Source organism: Budorcas taxicolor, chromosome 3 (assembly GCF_023091745.1).
Source record: "Budorcas taxicolor isolate Tak-1 chromosome 3, Takin1.1, whole genome shotgun sequence".
NCBI classification, from domain to species: domain Eukaryota; kingdom Metazoa; phylum Chordata; class Mammalia; order Artiodactyla; family Bovidae; genus Budorcas; species Budorcas taxicolor.
The window spans coordinates 34,849,498-34,869,676 of record NC_068912.1 but is presented as its reverse complement, the minus strand read 5'-3'; the positions used below and the strand labels follow the sequence as shown (position 1 = coordinate 34,869,676).

The 20,179-nt window shown below is 36.5% G+C and overlaps 1 protein-coding gene and 1 non-coding gene across 2 annotated transcripts in view; both read left to right on the top strand.

Annotated features, from left to right (window-relative positions):
* Positions 1 to 2,024: 2,024 nt before the first annotated feature.
* Positions 2,025 to 20,179, top strand: part of GPSM2 (G protein signaling modulator 2) — a 34,424-nt gene continuing 16,269 nt past the window's right edge. Inside the window, exons 1-9 of the mRNA XM_052637468.1 lie at positions 2,025 to 2,266; positions 11,291 to 11,512; positions 11,885 to 12,020; positions 12,368 to 12,510; positions 13,401 to 13,524; positions 13,624 to 13,739; positions 16,522 to 16,677; positions 17,791 to 17,899; positions 18,735 to 18,864. Coding sequence (XP_052493428.1) covers positions 2,211 to 2,266; positions 11,291 to 11,512; positions 11,885 to 12,020; positions 12,368 to 12,510; positions 13,401 to 13,524; positions 13,624 to 13,739; positions 16,522 to 16,677; positions 17,791 to 17,899; positions 18,735 to 18,864 — 1,192 coding nt within the window. The 5' untranslated portion in view covers positions 2,025 to 2,210. The remainder of the gene's footprint in view (positions 2,267 to 11,290; positions 11,513 to 11,884; positions 12,021 to 12,367; positions 12,511 to 13,400; positions 13,525 to 13,623; positions 13,740 to 16,521; positions 16,678 to 17,790; positions 17,900 to 18,734; positions 18,865 to 20,179) is intronic.
* On the top strand, positions 10,522 to 10,652 carry LOC128045865 (small nucleolar RNA SNORA70). The gene has a single exon (XR_008199196.1). It is a non-coding gene; the product is annotated as a small nucleolar RNA SNORA70 (small nucleolar RNA).

Genomic DNA, 20,179 nt, shown 5'->3' with positions numbered 1-20,179 from the left:
AGTCACTCAGTTGTGTGTGACTCCATGGACTGCAGCACACCAGGCTTCCCTGTCTATCACCAACTCACAGAGCTGCTCAAACTCGTATGTCCATCAAGTCAGTGATGCTATCTGATCATCTCATCCTCTGTCATCCCTTTCTCGTCATGCCCTCAATCTTTCCCAGCATCAGGGTCTTTTCCAGTGGGTCAGTTCTTCACATCAGATAGCCAGAGTTTGGGAGCTTCAGCTTCAGCATCAGTCCTTCCAAAGAATATTCAGGACTGCTTTCCTTTATGATTGACTGGTTTGATCTCCTTGAAGTCCAAGGGACTCTCAAGAGTCTTCTCCAACACCCCAGTTCAAAAGCATCAATTCTTTGGCACTTTTTTAATGGAAAACTCTCACATCCATACATGACTACTGGAAAAACCATAGCTTTGACTAGACAGACCTTTGTTGGCAAAGTAATGTGTCTCTTTTTAATATGCTGTCTAGGTTGGTCATAGCTTTTCTTCCAAGGAGCAAGCATCTTTTAATTTAATGGCTGCAATTACATTCTGCAGTGATTTTGGAGCCCAAGAAAATAAAGTCTGTCACTGTTTCCAGTGTCCAGTCCCATCACTTCATGGCAATTAGATGGGAAAACAATGGATACAGGCTTATCGTATATGGCCTTTATTATGTTGAGTTATGTAACCTGTATGCCCACTTTCGGAGAAGGCAGTGGCACCCCACTCTAGTACTCTTGCCTGGAAAATCCCATGGACAGAGGAGCCTGGTAGGCTGCAGTCCATGGGGTCGCTAGGAGTCAGACACAACTGAACGACTTCACTTTCCCTTTTCACTTTCATGCATTGGAGGAGGAAATGGCACCCCACTCCAGTATTCTTGCCTGGAGAATCCCAGGGACGGGGGAGCCTGGTTGGGCTGCCGTCTATGGGGTCGCACAGAGTCAGACATGACTGAAGCGACTTGGCAGCATGCCCACTTTCTGGAGAGCTTTTTTTTTTTTTAATCATAAAAAGTAATTTTCTTTTTTTGTGGTATCTTTATCTGGTTTTGGTATCAGGGTGATGGTGGCCTCATAAAATGAGTTGGGAAGTTTTCCTTCCTCTGATTTTTTGGAAAAGTTTCAGAAGGATAGTTGTTAACTGTTCTCTAAATGTTTGACGGGCTTCCCTGGTGGCTCAGCTGGTAATAAATCCACCTGCAATGTGGGAGATCTGGGTTTGATCCCTGAGTTGGGAAGATCCCCTGGAGGAGGGCATGGCAACCACTCTAGTATTCTGGCCTGGAGAATTCCATAGACTGTATAGTCCATGGGGTCGCAAAGAATCAAATGTTTGATAAAATTGGCCTGGGAAGCCGTCAGGTCCTGGACTTTTGTTTGTTGGGAGGTTTTTAATAATAGTTTCACATTTAGTGCTTGTGATTGTTCTGTTCATATTTTCTGTTTTTTCTTGGTTCACAGTCTATGGAGATTGTACCTTTATAAGAATTTGTGCATTTCTTCCAGCTTGTCCATTTATTGGCATGTAATTGTTCATAGTAGTCTCTTATGACCCTTAGAATTTCTATGGGGTGAGTTGTAACTTCTCCTTTTTCATTTCTAATTCTGCCGATTTGAGTCTTCTCGAACCTTTTATCCTTGATAAGTCTAGCTAAAGGTTTATCAATTTTATCTTTCCAAAGAACCAGCTTTTAGTTTCATTGATCTTTGCAATTGTTTTCTTTGCCTCTATTTCATTTATTTCAGCTCTAATCTTTATGATTTCCTTCCTTCTACTAACTTGAGGTTTTGTTTGTTCTTCTTTCTCTAGTTGTTTTACATCCAAGTTTAGCTTGTTTATTTGATGTTTTTCTTGCTTCTTGAGGTAAGATTGTATTATTATAAACTTCCCTCTAACTGCTTTTGCTGGATGTATATATGTTATTCTTTGAAAATAGGACTTCAAGCAAAACATTTGTATTCCTTTTGCAGAAATGTTGCTGAAGTGCTGCTGAAAGGGCCAGAGATGCAAGGATTTGGGACACATTTTGAACCTTTAAGCTGTCTGACATTGACCTCCTTTCATTATTAATAAAGAAGAAGCAGGAGCTTAGGATGTATTAACACCAACTCATTAATATACTAACCGGACAATGTTCTGCAACAATTCTACATTGTAGAGCTGGATTGGCACAAAATAAAATAATTTCTTAGTATACCCAGCTTATAATATGACTCGATGGAGGAAAATTTGATAAGCATGAGAGAAGACCATTCTTTTCATGTTCGTTACAGGTAAGACTGCTGCTTTCTTAGTGGGTAATTTTAATACTTATTTAAACATGTGTTTAACTCTGATCATTTGAAATTTAAATATGAAAATATTAAAAATGTACTAGCCATAGTTAGTATCTCCTTTAAACAGTGATTTTGTTGTTGTTGTTGTTGTGGTTGTAGTAAGTTTTTATATCCTTTCTGTAGGAAAATGGTAGTAGAGAACAATTATATTCTATAGTTTGTTTATTAATGTTCTGTGGAAGAGTTTATGATTAGTTATTTTAAACTGTGTTACTCTTTTTATAATGCAAATATAAAAGTGAAATATATTTCTAAATCTTCGAGGGTAGAAGATAGATTTTGTAGTGTGGTTGGCTGAACGACCTAATTTTTGTGTTACAATTAAATAGTGATCTTTTATAAATGAGCTTTTAAGAAAAGGGGTGTTAATGTTGGAATGGGTAGGTACTTTCTAAACATGATAAACTAATAATCAGTTTAATATTTAGTAGTAAAATATTAATGATATTTCGGAGACATTTAGGAACAAAGCAAGAATATGTACATCATCATTGTTTAACATTTATTTTGGAAGTTATGCTCATTGTCCTTAACTGTAAAATAAACACAATATTAGAATGGAAGACTTAATTATCAGGTGATTAGATATTAATAGATTCCTTATCAAAACTGTTATGAGTCAATATTAAATAAACATCAGAACTTCTAGCTTTGAATAGCATTCTTATCCCTAATGAGTGAAGATGTTTGATACCAAACCTTAGGTATCTTAGCACTTGCAAAGGAAATAGTGAGATTTACTGTCATTTGCTTTGGAGCTGATGGTTCATGTTAGGGCACGGTGCCAAGAAAGTTTATCTAGGTAAGCTGAGGGCATTTTTATTGCAAATTTAAAAGTTTCAAATGAAAGAAAATGGAAGACATTCAGTATAATTTAAATGAATTTTTAATAGAAATGCTCTCGCTCTACCCTCTGGGGCATAGTTCCAGAAACCTCTGTGTCTAGTGTGAAGTCTTGCCAGTTTTACTTCCTAAATGCTGCTCAGATTCATTTATCCATCTGGCTTCTCTCCACCAGTGTGGAAGTTCAGTCCCCCATCATCTTCCTTCCAGACTCCCTCCATTCTCTATTCTGGCCTCCGGAGGGCTCAGGCTGCAGATACAGAGTTAATCGTGCAACTTCCACATGGTCTCTTTGGTGGCTTCTAGTCACCTGCAGGGTGGGGCCATGCTTAACGTAGGACACAGGAGCTTGCGTTACCTGGCCTCTACGTGTTCCTTCATCCTTACTTCCTGCCATCCCTCACCTTGCACTTTGAGCTCTGGTTCCCTGTACGTGACTCAGTGCCCTTGCTCGTGCTACACCCTACGACTTGAATGCCCTTCCTACTTTCTTGGTTTAGTAATTCTACTCAGTATCTAGGAATTCAGCTCAAAAATATTCTTCTGGAAACTGTTTCTGAACTCCATATTTTAAGTGCCCTTTCTGTGCTCACATATCCTATGCATCTCTCTTTCTTAGCACTAACTATATTGAAATTCAGTGTACCTGTTTACATGTGTTTGTCTCCTCCTCCTTTGCCACTCCCCACTTTGACTATTGGCTCCCTTTGGGCAGCCGTGATGCCTAGCTTGTTGTCTGGCTCCACATTTGATGGAATGTCCTTTGAATTGCATTGGATGTAAACATCAAATGAACTTGATGGTTCACTCTTGAAAATGTTTAATAAGACAGGTAGTAAGATGTTTATCTTTCTTGCTAAATATTTTCAAGAGTGGCTTACTTCTTTTTTAAAAAATTTATTTTAAATTGAAGGATAATTGCTTTACAATATTGTGGTGGTTTCTGCCATACATCAACATGAGTCAACCATAGGTATACCTATGTCCCCTTTCCTCTTGAACTTCCTTCCCACTTCCTACCACATCCCACCCCTCTAGGTTGTTACAGAGGCCAGGTTTGAGTTCCCTAAGTTATTCAGCAAATTCCCATTGGCTCTCTGTTTTACATATGGTAGTGTATATATTCCCATGTTTTTAATATTGTAACAATTGATGAGGAGTGGATTGTACCTGTGCCTATAGGAAGATCTTAGATTTATTGTTTTTCATGATATAGCATAGGTCAAACATGGTTATATATTGATATAAGACTTCATCTATAAAAGAAATGTAAAACTTTTAACTATTTTTAGTAAGACTACACCAAACAAATCTCTGGTTTTGTCAGTCCTGTAAAATTAGCATTCTGTGTACTGACTGGATTAGTATATAACTGCAGGTAATAGTTTGTATCCCTTGTTTTAGATGTCATGTCCTTGTATAGGTTATTTTTCTATTCTGGTAAACACTTAGCATGTAATGTTTTATCCATCTGGTTCTTTCATCGAGGTCCTTGTCTATCCCTGGAGGAGTTTCTGTGGCACAATGTGTTTGTAAATTTTGACATGGAATAATTCTTCAGATACTAAGAAACCTAAGAGATATCAAAATGCTTTATGAAATATTTTGCAACTTATTTATGAAGGTAGAGAGAAATGGAGACCGACAGAAAATTGGGATTTGTTTCTAAACTTTTAAAAACTGTTCAACTGATTTTAAATAACTATCATTAAATTTTTAGGATTGATAATAGTACTGTGATTGTATTTTTTGAAAATGACTCCATATCTTTTAGAGGTACATACCAAAATATTTACAAATGAAATTCTATGTTTTCTAGAATCTACTTCAAAAGTTGTAGAGTGAGAGTGGAAGTAAAGATGAAATATATATGGATAATGTATCATATATTGGTAATTGTTGATGTAGAAAGGTAGATATATCAGGTTCATTATATTAATTTCTCTAGTTTTATATTTCTTTGTTTAGCTTGTTATATACTTGTTTAAGTATAACAAAGAAATATGAGTAAATATTTTTATTTACTTATATAATTATACTTTGTTTACTTATATATTTATAAGTAAATTATATAAGTAAAAAATATAAGTAAACAAAGAAATTTCCTTGTTTATACTTGTTACTTTGAAGAAAAACATTTCAATACTTTAATATAAAAATTAGGCTATTGCAATTAAGTTGTGAAGGAATGCAGTTTTAATATTGAATTTTTCAATTTTGCTAGGTAAACATAGTTATTAATAATGTTCTTTCTGAAGAATAGTTTGAGGTAATGTGGAGTGGTGGATAGAACACTGGATTTAGAGACAAAGACAGGATTTCACCTCTCAGCTTTGCCATCGTATGATCTTAAGCAGGACACTGAGCATCATTTTCCCCTTCTATAATAATACCCATCTCACAGCATCATTTTGAGGATGAAATTTATTATAATGTATAGAATAATCACTTTTAAAACCAAGTTACCGATCAGAATTTAAATTTAATGCAAGATAGTTTTGCACTTTCCCTCTGACAAAGTAAACTAGAATAACTAGATATATGTGGTAGACTGGATAGATGAAAATTGTTTATGGCAGCTAGGACTGGTGATAAAAGGACCTCTGCCCAATTAAAACACACAGAAGGTGGAACTAGGGGCCACAGTGGGCCAGTCGACAGCCACAGGAGACAGCGCAGTGAGAAGGTGCAGGGCACTCTTGCTTTGATCTTAAGTCCTGAATCCCATCATTCATTCTTAATTAGTATATAAGCCTTTGACGGGAAGTCAGATTTTGATGGAACTGGTTATTAATTTTTTTAATGTAGCATCAAGATTTTAATCTTCTTTTGCTTTCATTGATATACTGTAAACACAAGAAACCAAAAAGAAGGAAGTAAAGAAAAAAATCAAGTTGTAGGAGAAAAGTAAAAAATAATAAAACATAAAAGTTAAAATAAGTTGAAATGATGTGAGATTGTATAGAAGATGAAGATTTAAAGCTGTAATGTTCAATCTGTTGACAAAAATGTAAACATTTCAGTCAAAAATAGTAGTGCTGTCTTTATACTTACTAGAAATGTACTTTTTTTTTGATTATATAATTCAGTGGGCCATTAGGAAGAATGAAAAGAAAACTTTATATGTGGGATATATTTTAATGGAGAGATATTTTCCTGAGTTGTCTTCTAATCTTCGTATGTTCTTTGTTTTCAACCCAACTGGTAAACATGAAGTAATTCTATTCTCTCATAGAGACAGAGAGGATATGAAATTACTTTCTCTGTTACTATTTAATGATCTTATAAAAAATTTATAAACCAACCTTCCTTCACTATTTTGCAATTAGCTAAATTTGAGGTGTTGGAGACTTTGCCAGAACATTGACTTCTCTTCCAATAAAATATATCAGAACTATACTATATGTCAAAATAAACTCATAAGCTAGAGAGTTGGAGCTTTATTTTGAACATTTGTTACTGAAATGATTTTCTAAGGTAGATTGTCCTGTAGGGCATTCTCACCTTTGAGGACTGCAGTGTAGCCAGCAGGGTTCCAGGTAGCTATCACTGTTTGCAATGAGAATTATGTAAAATACCTTTAAAAAAATTTGTAATCCTTAGGGTGCCATTCAGCCTTATAGTTGAGTTTTATGGGGTGCAACAGCATTTGGATCGATGGTTCCATTATAATGTTCTGTAAATTTAAGTTCAGAGGATCAAATGTTTGTGGCGAAGATACTTATCTGAAGAAGATGCTTCTCTGTTTTATATAGATATACTGTTATTAACTTCCAATTTTTACACATCCTATATATGAACAGTTCTGACAAAAAAGTTAATCATTAGTCAATCTTAGAAGGAAAGGGAAATTATTTGTGCTAACTGGAGGATTATAACTCTGGAGACAGTCTTTCAGACAGCTTTAAGGACTACTCTGCCTGAGAAGTCAAGGCACAGTCATACAAGTTTTTGAGACAGGGAGAGTTTTACATCAAAGTAGCATGTTGACAGTTTACATCACCCAACAAGGTGAGTAGTGGATTATTGTGACCCCTTACAGGACTGAGAAAAATGTTTTCTCTTAAGGAGTTCTGTGCTAGCTCCAGGAGTATTTGCCTTCTGGTCGGGGGAGGGGCAAGTCGGAATTCCTGTGTCTTCTAAGGGGATCCAGTTAATGTATGATGCAGATACACAATGCACGAGGTAGTGGCTCAAATGGCAGAGAAATTTTTATGTGAATTTTTTTGTCCCGCTTTAAAAATAAATTTGTTTCAATAGCCTTGTTTTTTGTTAATTTCCTGGCCAGCAACCTAATCATCCTGGATTGATGGTTCCGCAGGTGACGACAGTTTCTCTCTCCCTTGGTGAAGCCATGTGCCATCACTAGTATTCTGTCATATGGTGGCATGTAATTTTTTAAACCAGTACTCTATTGATGGGCGTTTAAACTGTGGTTTTTTGCTTCTGTTACCATCCTTTGAAATTTGTATTGATGTAGCTTTAAAATAAACTCCTAGTGGTGAAATTGCTCAACATATAATTTTTTCCATAATTGGTATTATGCTTAAAATTTGTTAATAGAAACAGTAATGTATTTTATGTGTAAAAATGTCTTTTCCAATTTTTCCCCCATGGTAATTCTTAGAAGTTCAGTGGTTTCCGTATTTAGACAAATAAAGATAACTAGCTCAAGTACTGCATCTGGCAAAAGAACCCTTTGATAAAACCATGTTTTTACATATTAATCTTTTGCTGACTCGTTTCTCTTCACACATGCGATACACCAGTAACCTCATAAGACCTTAAACAAAAGTAATCTTTTTTCTTTTATGAATTCTTTCATATTCAAAAACAAAGGAAAGTTTTCACTTGTAAAAGACAAATAGGCTTTATTAATTTGAAGTGACCTATAAAGAAATATAAAACAGCAATTTAAGATTTCTAGTAAACTAATTTATTTTTCTATGTGCTTTAGCTCTCCCCACCCCATCCCCACTCTAATGTTAAAGCAAAATATTAAAAAGAGGTTAACTTGCATTATTTTACCTTGATTTATAAAGTGAGGGTGAAGTCACTAGTCTAACTGTGAATAAGCAGTTTAGCCTTTGGCTAAATTATTTTTAAAAAAAAGACACTTGGATATGAAACTTAAAAATTATTTCTCAGAGATGACTACTTTTATCTACTTATTCTGAGCGAGAATTCTGCTTTGAACCTTTGGCTCTGTTAGTCTGGATTTTTCATCTAGCTTCATCTGATTTATTTTCCACTTTTACAACCCCATTTTAATTTATGACTTTAAGGATCCTTGAAATTTTATAGGCTAAAGGATAGCACCTGAAGAAATGTATTAATTGACCTGCTACAAAAAATACAGAACATCATCATATTTCAATGAGTTTAGGATGAGTGGTGATTTAATTCACATTTCCTGTTACAGGAGTGATTCTCAACCCTGGCTTGTACACTGGAATTACCTGGGAGCTTTTAAACAATTCTGAGGGCATACCTCATGCCCAGGAGAGTGGGACCCAGAGTTGAGTTTTAACAAGTGCTCCACGTGAGCTCTACTATTGTGCAGTCGGGGTCAAGAACTCCTGTGGAGTTGCTCAAAGACAGTTCTAGTAAGAAGTAATTTAGTGCTGCTCTAAACATTAAAATGCTTGATGAGCTAAATCAGAGTCTTCCAAAGGGTGGTGGTATACCACTGGTAGTACCTAAGTTTATTTTACTCACTTTTTTTTTTTTAAATTGAAGGCTAATTACTTTACATTATTGTGGTGGTTTTTGCCATACATTCACATGAATCAGCCATGGGTGTACATGTGTTCCCCATCCTGAACCTCCCACCCACCTCCCTCCCCATCCCATCCCTCAGGGTCATCCCAGTGCACCAGCCCTGAGCACCCTGTCTTAATAGTTACATATTTGTTTTGATGTGCATTAGAAAAGTGAGTATCACATCAAGCTCAATTTCATGGATCCTGCTTCATCCTGTAGCAGGATGAAGCTAGATTTTTTTTTTTTTTTTAATGTGCTATGCTTAGTCACTGAGTCATGTCCGACTCTTTGCAACCCCATGGACTGCAACCCACCAGGTCCCTCTGTCCATGGGGATTCTCCAGGCAAGAATACTGGAGTGGGTTGCCATGCCCTCCTCTAGGGGATCTTCCCAACCCAGGGACTGAACCCAGCTGTCCCACGTTGCAGGCAGATTCTTTACTGTCTGAGCCACCAGAGAAGCCAGTTAATGGTACATGCCAATTGAAAGGAATTTGCCAAATACAGAAATACATTTAAGTGAATGATTATGTGGTACATAGACATGGCAGAAATCATGAAAATGTTGAAGACCCACCATGGCAACTTTGGTGAAGAGCACCTACTAAAGTGTAGGATTAGAATTACAAGTATTGGCGTTTTTTCTCTTAGATATATTTATAGTAACTTAATTCTTCTGACTTTTAAAATTTAGTGACAGACTTTGAGAATTAGAATTCTGCAAATCTTTAAATCATTGCTTTCTAACATAAGGTTTCTTAACACTTCTTTCATGGAAATGTACCTTGTACCTGAAGATATTTTGCTCTTCTATTTTTCTACAGTATAGGTGATCCTGTGGTGGTAAGACAAGGAAGGAGTGTGTGTGTGTGTGTGTGTGTGTGTGTGTGTGTGTGTGCGCACGCATGCTTGCACGCATATGAGTTCACCTGAGTATGATGTAGAGATGTGTGGTTGGAGGGGCTGAGTAGATCACCTGCATACCTGGATAGAGAAGAGTATTACTTAAAGGACTTCTCCTCCCACAGGCATTCCTTTTCTCCCCAAACTCCCAGAAAGTCCGTTAGTCTGCCATAACTCAGAACAGTTTAGGAAACACTATTTTAGATTCTCTCATTGGTAAAACAGGTTGCTCTGGGTGAGCCAATTAGAATGAGCTCTGTTGACAAAAAAAAACTAATCCATGGGTCTAAGAAAGAAATGAAATATTTTATTCAAGCCAAATTGAGGATTATAACCTGGGAACACCTCTCAGAAAGCTCGGAGAATTGTTCTGCCCCTTTGAGGTCCAAGCACTGTACATTAGACGACATATTACTGACATTTTTCACAATCCACATCTACCTGTACAAAGCAAGAAATGTGTAATGTGATCACTGTGGCTCCTTACAAGACCTCCTAAGGGATCGTTGTGACCCCTGATGAGACTGAGAAGGAATCTTATCTCTAAGGAGGTCTGGTTAATGCAGATGTGCAACACACACAAAGGGGAGGAAGGAGGCCAAACGAGCAGAAGAAGTCTTCCTCCTCTTGCCATAAAATGTGAATTTTATTTCATCAGCTCCATATAGAGATGTTTGGCTATCCTATAAAAAAAGACGTCTTGTGTTCTTTTCCCCATGGGGGCCCAGTGTGCAGTGGCTGCATCAGCACCCTCCTCGGTAGTATATGCAGCCTGTTGCTCTCCAGGTTGTCCTAAGGGACCTTGGAGACACCCCTTTCTAGTGGACACTCATGACTGGCTTGCTGTCCCCAGTCTTGGCTCCAGACAGGTATGCAGAGTGCCTTTGGAAAGCCCCAGGGCGCAGTGGCCACGGTCCATGTTGGCCAAGTCATAACATCCATCTGCACCAAGCTACAGAACAAGGAGCATGTGACTGAGGCTCTCTGCGGGGCCAAATTCAAGTTCTCTGGCCACCGGAAGATCATCTCCCCAGGAGTGGGGATCTACTAAGTTTAGTGTCGATGAACTTGAAAACACAGTGGCAGGAAAGTGGCTTATCCCAGATGGCTGTGAGGCCAAGTGCACCCCTGATCGCAGCTCTCTGAATAGATGGCGGGCCCCGCACTCATGAGAGCCCTGGTGCTGTCCCCTCCTCACTCAGGCCCACCAATAAACCCTACTTCCTGCCAAAAAAAGACCTTTGTGGTTGAGAGACATTTGAATAGGCAGATTAGCTTTTACTATAAAGTTTACTGTTTTATCAATAGTGTGTATATACTTCAGTTGTAGAGACAACTGTTGTAAGCAAGAATTGCCACAGTCCGCATTGAAATTATATTGTTGGAAGTTAAAGACACTGTGATGCAGTTGTAATGTAATGTTGTAAATGTCTGTCCTATGTAATTTTATAGAATGGAAGCCTCTTGCCTTGAACTGGCCTTGGAAGGGGAGCGTCTGTGTAAATCTGGAGACTGCCGTGCTGGTGTGTCATTCTTTGAAGCTGCAGTTCAAGTCGGAACTGAAGACTTAAAAACTCTTAGCGCTATTTACAGCCAGCTGGGCAATGCTTATTTCTATTTGCATGATTATGCCAAAGCACTAGAATACCATCATCATGATTTAACTCTTGCAAGGTAATTAATTTAAGCTTTTTCATACTTCATCCCTAAATTAACTGTCACTTTAAGAAACATTTTCATTCAATTAAAAAAATGAATAGTACATTTAATGAGTTTTAATTCATTAGCATTCCATTTAAAAACTAATCTTTAGGCTGAACACAGTTTAATTAAGTAAATGAATAGTGGTGAAATGATGTTAGAGTTTAATTAAGTGAATGAAAATTATATTTAAATACAGAAATGTAAGTTTAAAATTTTTATTTAAAGTGGGTTTTAAGAATAATGAGTCTTTCTTACCTTAAGCATGTCAACTGTTCTCTAGGGAAAACTGTATTCTGGCTGCTTTATATTTTAACACATTGTTTTCTTTTCTTTAAACCCCAGGACTATTGGAGACCAGTTGGGGGAAGCTAAAGCTAGTGGTAATCTGGGAAATACTTTAAAAGTTCTTGGGAATTTTGATGAAGCTATAGTTTGTTGTCAGCGACACCTGGATATTTCCAGAGAGCTTAATGACAAGGTAATGAGGAAACCTTAGATGGCAGGCCAAATGTTTTCATTGAAATTGGTTTGTGTTTTAATCCTATTTAATTATTCTGTAGTTTATCTAAAAGTTAATACTAAAAAGAAAGTATAGAAAAATGAAAGAAGAGAAACAAAAAAATTTTTAATAGATGAGAAAAAGAAATCGTAAGAGGTCCTTCTTTCATACATGGTCATATGTTTTGTGGTTCTGTATGGATGGCTGATGTAAACATTTTTTTCTCTTGACCATAATATCAAGGATGTTACAAATAAGTATATATGATAAGCATTGTAATACTGGCCTCTGATTTCAAAATGTAAACTGCTGATATCTTCGTCTAGGTGGGAGAAGCAAGAGCACTTTACAACCTTGGAAATGTGTATCATGCCAAAGGGAAAAGTTTTGGCTGCCCTGGTCCTCAGGATGTAGGAGAATTTCCAGAAGAAGTAAGAAATGCTCTGCAGGCAGCCGTGGATTATTATGAGTGAGTAGCCCTGATGCAGTCATGTGGTCCACCTCAGACAGTAGTAAAGTTTTTAAGTTTAGCAGACATTTTAAAATCATAGACCAGTAAGTAAAATAAACCATCAAGTTGCTGCTAAAATGTTACAGTGTTCTATTAGTAGTAATCTCCTCCCTACCCAGGAAAACTTTCATTTAAACTGCAGACCAGTGCCACTTAGTGGCACAAATAAGAAATACCAGTAGTGAGTCTTAGGTTATTCAGAGTCTTTTATCAACAGACTTTCATAGAACTTCTTAGCTGTATAGGTTCTAAGATTACTCTGTCCTGGACTCTGAGAAGAAACCTACCTGAATGGTTGAGTAAAATATTCCCAGTTATTTCCTGTAACCACCCTCCAGCATAGACATATCATTAAAATCTGGCACATTATGGCTGTAAGCTATTTACATTTTTTTTTTCCTATAAAGAATTCAATTTGTAGGGAAGCTCATCAGTAGGGCTAGGAGCCGAGTGCACTTAGTCACTCTATCCCATGTCCCTTGGGAAGGTCTGAGACTAGGGCCATAGAGCGGCCCTAACGGGGCCTTCCTTGAGCTTCCGGGAGGTAAGTTCCCAGAGAACAGGGCTCCGTGTGAGGGCAGACTGGGCGGGAGATGCTATGGACCTTGCCCTTGCAGAGGGGCCTGGCAGATGCCTCCTTAGCTGGAATTTGGAACAGACTCACCACCAGCGAAGTGAGTTCTACGGCTGAGGTGAGGTACCCTGCGTGGGGGCCTTATAACCCAATTCAGACTACTCCCGCCCGTAAAAAAAAAATAATAAAAGAATTCGATTTGTAAATAAAAATCAATAAATGGTTCTTGTTTGTTTGTTTGTTTGTTTTCTAAAAACTCTTTGTTATCACTTAGGGAAAACCTATCACTAGTGACTGCTTTGGGTGACCGAGCAGCCCAAGGACGTGCCTTTGGAAATCTTGGAAACACACATTACCTCCTTGGCAACTTCAGGGATGCAGTTATAGCTCATGAACAGGTACGGTAAGGCTTTGGAGACAGAACATTTTCCTCATTAGTGTTTTGAACAGCTTTCAGATTTTCTTTAGTTTTGTCTAATCAAAACTTTCTGTTTCAGCGTCTCCTTATTGCAAAAGAATTTGGAGATAAAGCAGCTGAAAGAAGAGCATACAGCAACCTTGGAAATGCGTATATTTTTCTTGGTGAATTTGAAACTGCCTCTGAATACTACAAGTTAGTCTAATATTTCTGTAGATCAATGTAAAATGGTTAGTTATGCAGTCCAATAAATCATAGGCTTTGGGTTTATAACTTTTTTGGTGCATTTAAGCAGCAGGACCTTTGGCTCTGTAAGTCTCAGTCTTCTCATCTGTAATCAAAGATATCAGTACTTTGCTCTGGGGATTGTTATGAGGACTGAATGAAAGAATACATTAAGCACTTACTTAGCACAGTACTTGGCACACAGTGCTTGATACGTATTATTGTTAACAGTAGCAGCAGCATAGCCCCTTTATATTTTTATTAGTTTTTATCTTTAAAACTGTTTTCAGTGACATTCTAAACATGTAAAGTCTTTTACACTGGTTCAGCATGTATGGTGTATATATTTACATGCTCCCCCACCACCAGTTATGGGTTTGCAGAGGCCACATGAATCCTGGTAACAAACAGATGCCCTAGTTTCCTCTAGCAATTGCTGAATTTCCCCCATCTCATCCTAACATCTTCTCGAGTACTTCTCCCACCCTCTCTGCCTATCTTTGGTTCTCTCTATAAGCTGAGGCCCTGTTCACTTGAGTAGCACTGCCAGCTTCTGCTGAGACAGAGTCTTTTTAAGCTATTGGTAGGCTTGAAACATATATGATAGCAAAGTTTGGACTGCTTCATTTTGCCTGATCTTTGCTTTCTAGATTGTTTGGTGTTTTCTCTAATTAGTGGGAATTGAAGGTCCATACAGGCCTTAGGCAGAAGCCAATATGACTGAACCAAAGACACAATGACTGATTTATATTTTGTTAAAAAGTCTAACGTGAGAGAGATCTGGAAAGTTTATCTAAAAAAAAAAAAGTAAAATTGCTTTAGGTCCATGTTAAAAACTAGAATGTCATCCCATTTAAACTTCAACTAATGGTTGGTATTTGTTGGTTGACCAGTTAGATGTGAAATAACCTTCTAAATAAAATACATCACTATACAAGGAGTGTATATTTTGATTTTAAATATAAAAGTTTCTTATATTTTAAATCCAAAAGACGTAGAAAAGTCTTAACAAATGATGTATTTGTATTAAATGCTGAAAAGTTCGGTAATAAAGTAGAAATGGTGGCTGTTTGACTAAAGAAGCATGAGTATAAAGTAATGAAACTTACTCCTGCCCCACACACCCACAAGCAAAGAGAACCCAGAACTTCATACATGTTACAAAAATACTGGTTAAAAATATTTTTGGAACTCTTCTTTGGAATTGTTTTCAGAGCCACACTATCTTAATATTATAGGTCTTTAATAGAAAGGATAGAAACAGTAGTTGGTAAACCTACTTTAGTAACAGAGTTTGGTTATAGAAAGACTTCCAACCATTTTCATATTAACTGTATTCTCAAAGGATAACAGTATGCCAGAAAGGATTGTGTCACAGGATCAGAAGACAATTCCAAAAGTCTTCCAAAAATGTTTGCAAGGACAGGCAATGTTCAAGTAAGTGTGTAGCCTCGCTGGGTGACAAATTTGAAAGTATCATCATTAAATACATAATTTCAGGTTCGTTTGCTTAATAGAACTATCACATTATCATATACTTATTTTTCATATAGTTATAATGATACGAAGTATTTATACTGTTTGGCAGAAATTATAGGAAAGAGTCATTTATATTATTGGCTCCAAAAGCATCTGTAGATTGAAGCACTGATGATAATAATAACAAAACACTAACGTTTATTAGCTTCTGCTGGGAGCAAGATGCTATGCTAAGCACATTATATATACTAATTCATTTAATCCTAACAAAACCTATTTTTTACATACGAGGAAACTAGTGCAGAGAGAGGGTGAGTGACTTGTCCCAGTTACAGATGTACTAACTCACAAAGCTGGGGTTTGAACCCAGTCAGCCTGGCTCTAGGGCCCATGCTCTTAACTACTGCACTGGCTTCTCATTGGTGATTCCACAAGGTAGAGTTTGGTTAATATTTAAATGTGGCATTTCATATTTTTCATGAATTGGTGACTTATGGCCTATACAGAGCAATTTACATTAAGTATTTTCAGTTTTGACAAAATGTAAAGGCAACAGTATGATGTATGTAGACAAACTGACTTAATGTTATTGCACTGCAACAGGGAAGTTCAGTTCAGTCGCTCAGTTGTGTCCGACTCTTTGTGACCCCATGGACTGCAGCATGCCAGGCCCGGAGTTTACTCAAACTCGTTTCCATTAAGTCGGTGATGCCATCCAACCATCTCATCCTCTGTTGTCCCCTTCTACTCGGGCCTTCAGTCTTTTCCAGCATCAGGGTCTTTTCAGTTGAGACAGCTCTTCACATCAGGTGGCCAAAGTATTGGAGTTTCAGCTTCAACACTAGTCCTTCCAATGAATATTCAGGACTGATTTTCTTTAGGATGGACTGGTTGGATCTCCTTGCAGTCCAAGAGACTCTCAAGAGTCTTCTCCAACACCACCGTTCAAAAGCATCAATTCTTTGGCAACAGGGAAAGGTTTTTTAAATGTTAAAAATACTGTTAATCTTTAGAGGCACTTGATCTCATGGATCAATTCTTCTTTTATCTGGGGAATTAATAGGACTCTTATATTTATTCTAAAAGTCTGGATTTGTTTTATGTGTTTCAAGGACGTCTTTTCATTTTACCTAGAAGTAGTGGAGAAAGTATGGGATATTAGGCCCTAAAGTAGATTTACTTTAAAGGCAGGAGGAAAAGTGAGTTTTATTATATGTTTACTATAGCCAATAATAAAAATGATCTTTATGTAAGAATTAATTTGTTTTTTCAGAAAGACTCTACTATTGGCTCGCCAGCTTAAAGACAGAGCTATAGAAGCACAGTCGTGCTACAGTCTTGGAAACACATATACTTTACTTCAAGACTATGAGAAGGCCATTGATTATCATCTGAAGCACTTAACAATTGCTCAAGAGCTTAATGATAGGTAAGTTCTACACCTTTTTATTGTTGTTATGATAAAATATAGATATATTGTTGAATCCCTAGAATTTTTCCTTTAAGTTTCTTTTTTGGTTTGCTTTCTTTTTAATTTCTTTATAAGGTATCTTCTCTGTTTCAGTAGCATTCTCTGTATGCTAGCATATGTTTTGAAGGGCTAGCACATATTAGAGGATTTGACTGGTTCCATATAATCTTGAACCAAGATCAGTAAATAGGTCACAAATTCACATGCCTGCAAAGGTCCTCCTGACTAGATCAGTATGGAAATTGTGGTGAAATTCGATATTACTCCTAATGTTAAGGGGACAGCTGCTATTTGACTCCAGCTAAGTGTCACAGGCCAGGAATGAGGATCCAAAGCCACCTCTTTTTTCAAGAGAAGGGAGAAGTTCTGAGTTTTATATAAAATATCCTGATTTTTAAATGTTGATGGCTAATTCTTTTTGTTTTTTTAACTATATGAGAAAACAGAATTTTTGTGCAGGACTTTAGTTTCTGACATTTGCTTTAAATAGGATAGATTTTTATTTCAGTGTGAAGAATTTATATATTTATTTAAAATGAACTATGCTAATTCAAGAGGTAGTGAGTTCTGTCTTCCTTGTGGTGAGTGATTACCCAGTAAGGCTGTCATAGAAAGAAAATGGGGTATTTGAATTACAAGACCTATCCCTGGGACTTTATTTATAATACACTACATGTTTAAAAAGGATCTTTTCCATTTTAAAACTTGACTCTGAGTTTAGTATTATCTGGATATTTTAACACAGTTGTCCCTTGATATCTATGGTAGTTAAGATTCCAGGACCCCTGTTGATACCAAAAGCCATGGAGACTCAAGTCTCTTGTGTAAAATGGTGTGGTACAACCGGCCCTCCATATCCAGGAGTTTCTCAGATCATGGTCGAATCCCCAGATGCAGAACCTGAAGCAGACCAACTGTATAGCTCTAGTATTATGACAGTTTGTTCTTTATAAGAAAGACCAAATAAATTCAAAAAATTGTTTTATACCTTTAATTACTACTTTATAGATTTTATTCTTCACATTGACTTCCTTTCAGATAACTGTATGTTAACTTTGAATGATTTTGTAGAATTGGTGAAGGAAGAGCATGTTGGAGCTTAGGAAATGCATACACAGCTCTAGGAAATCATGACCAAGCGATGCATTTTGCTGAAAAACACTTGGAAATTTCAAGAGAGGTATGAAACTAAAAAAATGGTTATTTGTGCTATTGTGATTCACAGATCTGCAGCCCTATTATTTCTCTAGAATCCTGCTATATGGCTGAGTAATAAATTTAATTATATATTGTTCCCTAGGCATAAGAACTGAAAGCATTTTAAGATACAGATCAGAGGTATGTTTGCACTGGCCTTGATGTAGGATAGAGGAGTGAGAGGATTAGTGACCTATCTCCACTGTCCCCCATCTCTATGTGGAAAAGGAGCATGGTATGAAAGGAAGAAGATGGCTTTTAGAATCAAGGACTGGTTTCTGTTACAGTTCTGCCATTTGCTGGCTGTTTGAGCTTGGAAACCTTTTCTGAGCATCATTCTTTCATCTGTAAAATGGGAATAATCACTGCTTTGCAGATTGTTATAAGGATTAGAGATAAAGCATATAAAAGTGCCTAGTATAAGGTCTAGTGCTGGTTTAATACTGTTACTACAGTATGGAAATAAATATTATAAGGAAATTCTGTTCATGCGATGCCAAGTTAACATGTCACAGAATAACCTACATTATTATTTAGTTGATCACAGAGATTGAGAGCAGTCTAATATTTAGAGGACAGTTGATAAAATATATTCATCAGCCCTACTGCCATAGTTTAGAAACTTTCCTTTTCTTTCTTCTTTAAAATAGTAGTAATGGAAAAAACCATTTCATTCATAGTATTATAATTCTAAAATAACTATTTTCATTTCTCCGTATTTTCTTCCAGTTTTCGGTTCACAATATTTTCAACTAATCTTCACCATTCTTTACTTTGAATACTACTCTAAATATATAAATAAATGCTTGTGGTTGTAGGTTGGAGATAGAAGTGGTGAGCTTACAGCACGACTGAATCTCTCAGACCTTCAAATGGTTCTTGGTCTGAGCTACAGCACAAACAATTCAATGATATCGGAAAATATTGAAATCGATAACAGTTTGCATGGTAAGTGTTAGGTCTTCAAAACCCAATTTCTTTATCCTTAAGATTCATATTTAAATTACTTATCTCAAGTTTACCATATCCAGAAAGATATATAACATAGGAACTTTTAATACCCTTTTGCTTTACCACTGTCCCATTAATTTATCAATCTACCCTATTTTATAGCATTTATCATGAATATGGTGAAGGTATAGTTTTTTTGTAAAAATACATTTAAATTCTGTATCTGTAGGCTGGTTCAAAAATTTATAAACTTGAAACAAAAATTAAAAATTTTACCTATTTAACCTTTTAAATTTTAATGTCTTTACATATTTAACATTTGTTTAAGTTTTTTCCCCTTATTTCGTTTCTAAGGGAAAATCTCCTAGGATTTTTTTTTTTTAATTCAGAAAACCTAGAAATTTTCTTTAGATGCTGATTTGGTTTTGATGTTGTCACAGGAAAAAATATGCTACTGTTTCTAAGTGGGAAAAAACCCTTTTGATTAAAAAAATAAAATTAACAAGATTAGAATCACAGTTTTGAATACCATTTATATGTAATTTTATGTGACTTCCATTAAATATTCAGCTTAGGCTTTAAAAATTCTCAGTCTGAAAAAAATTACTGACACAGACATGTTTTGAACTTGAAAGTCAGTGAAAAATCTAGCTTTTATCTTTGCAGTATCCTCCTCTAACCCATACAAAGAAAAGCAAGAAGGAAAAGAAAGAATCAGTGGCTAGTTACCTGATTAAGACTTTGAAAGAACATTTAGTTGAAAAATGATAGTGAAGCATGAACAGTATGGTAAACTCAACCGTGTACTTTGTAATTGAATAATGGACTAAAAGGTTTTCCTGTGTTTAATTTTCAAGTAGGTTAAGTTGTAATAGCTTCTCATATTTTAACAAATGATCACGTGTCCTCATGGATCCCTCTAGCTATAGATCAATTCCTTTGTTCCCCTCTATGACAAAACTTGAAAATAATATCACTGTTCCTTGTCATATTCTCCTCCCTTCTCCCTTCAACCCACTGGAGTCTTACTCAGAGTCACTGGACTCTTGACTTTGGCCCCATGATGACACTAAGACCTTTTCAAGGTACCAGAGACCTCCATTTTACCAAATACAATGGTCAGTTTTAGATGTCAGCTTATTTGATTTCTCAGCAGTATTTCCTACAGCTGATCATTGCCTCTTCAAATGCTTCATTCATTTGGCCTCCAGGCTTAACTTCTCTCTGGTTTGCCTCCACCTCACTTGACCACCCATCTTCATAACTCTCCTCTCTTTCTCACCTTTCCATCCTTGACATCTGTGGTGCCTGG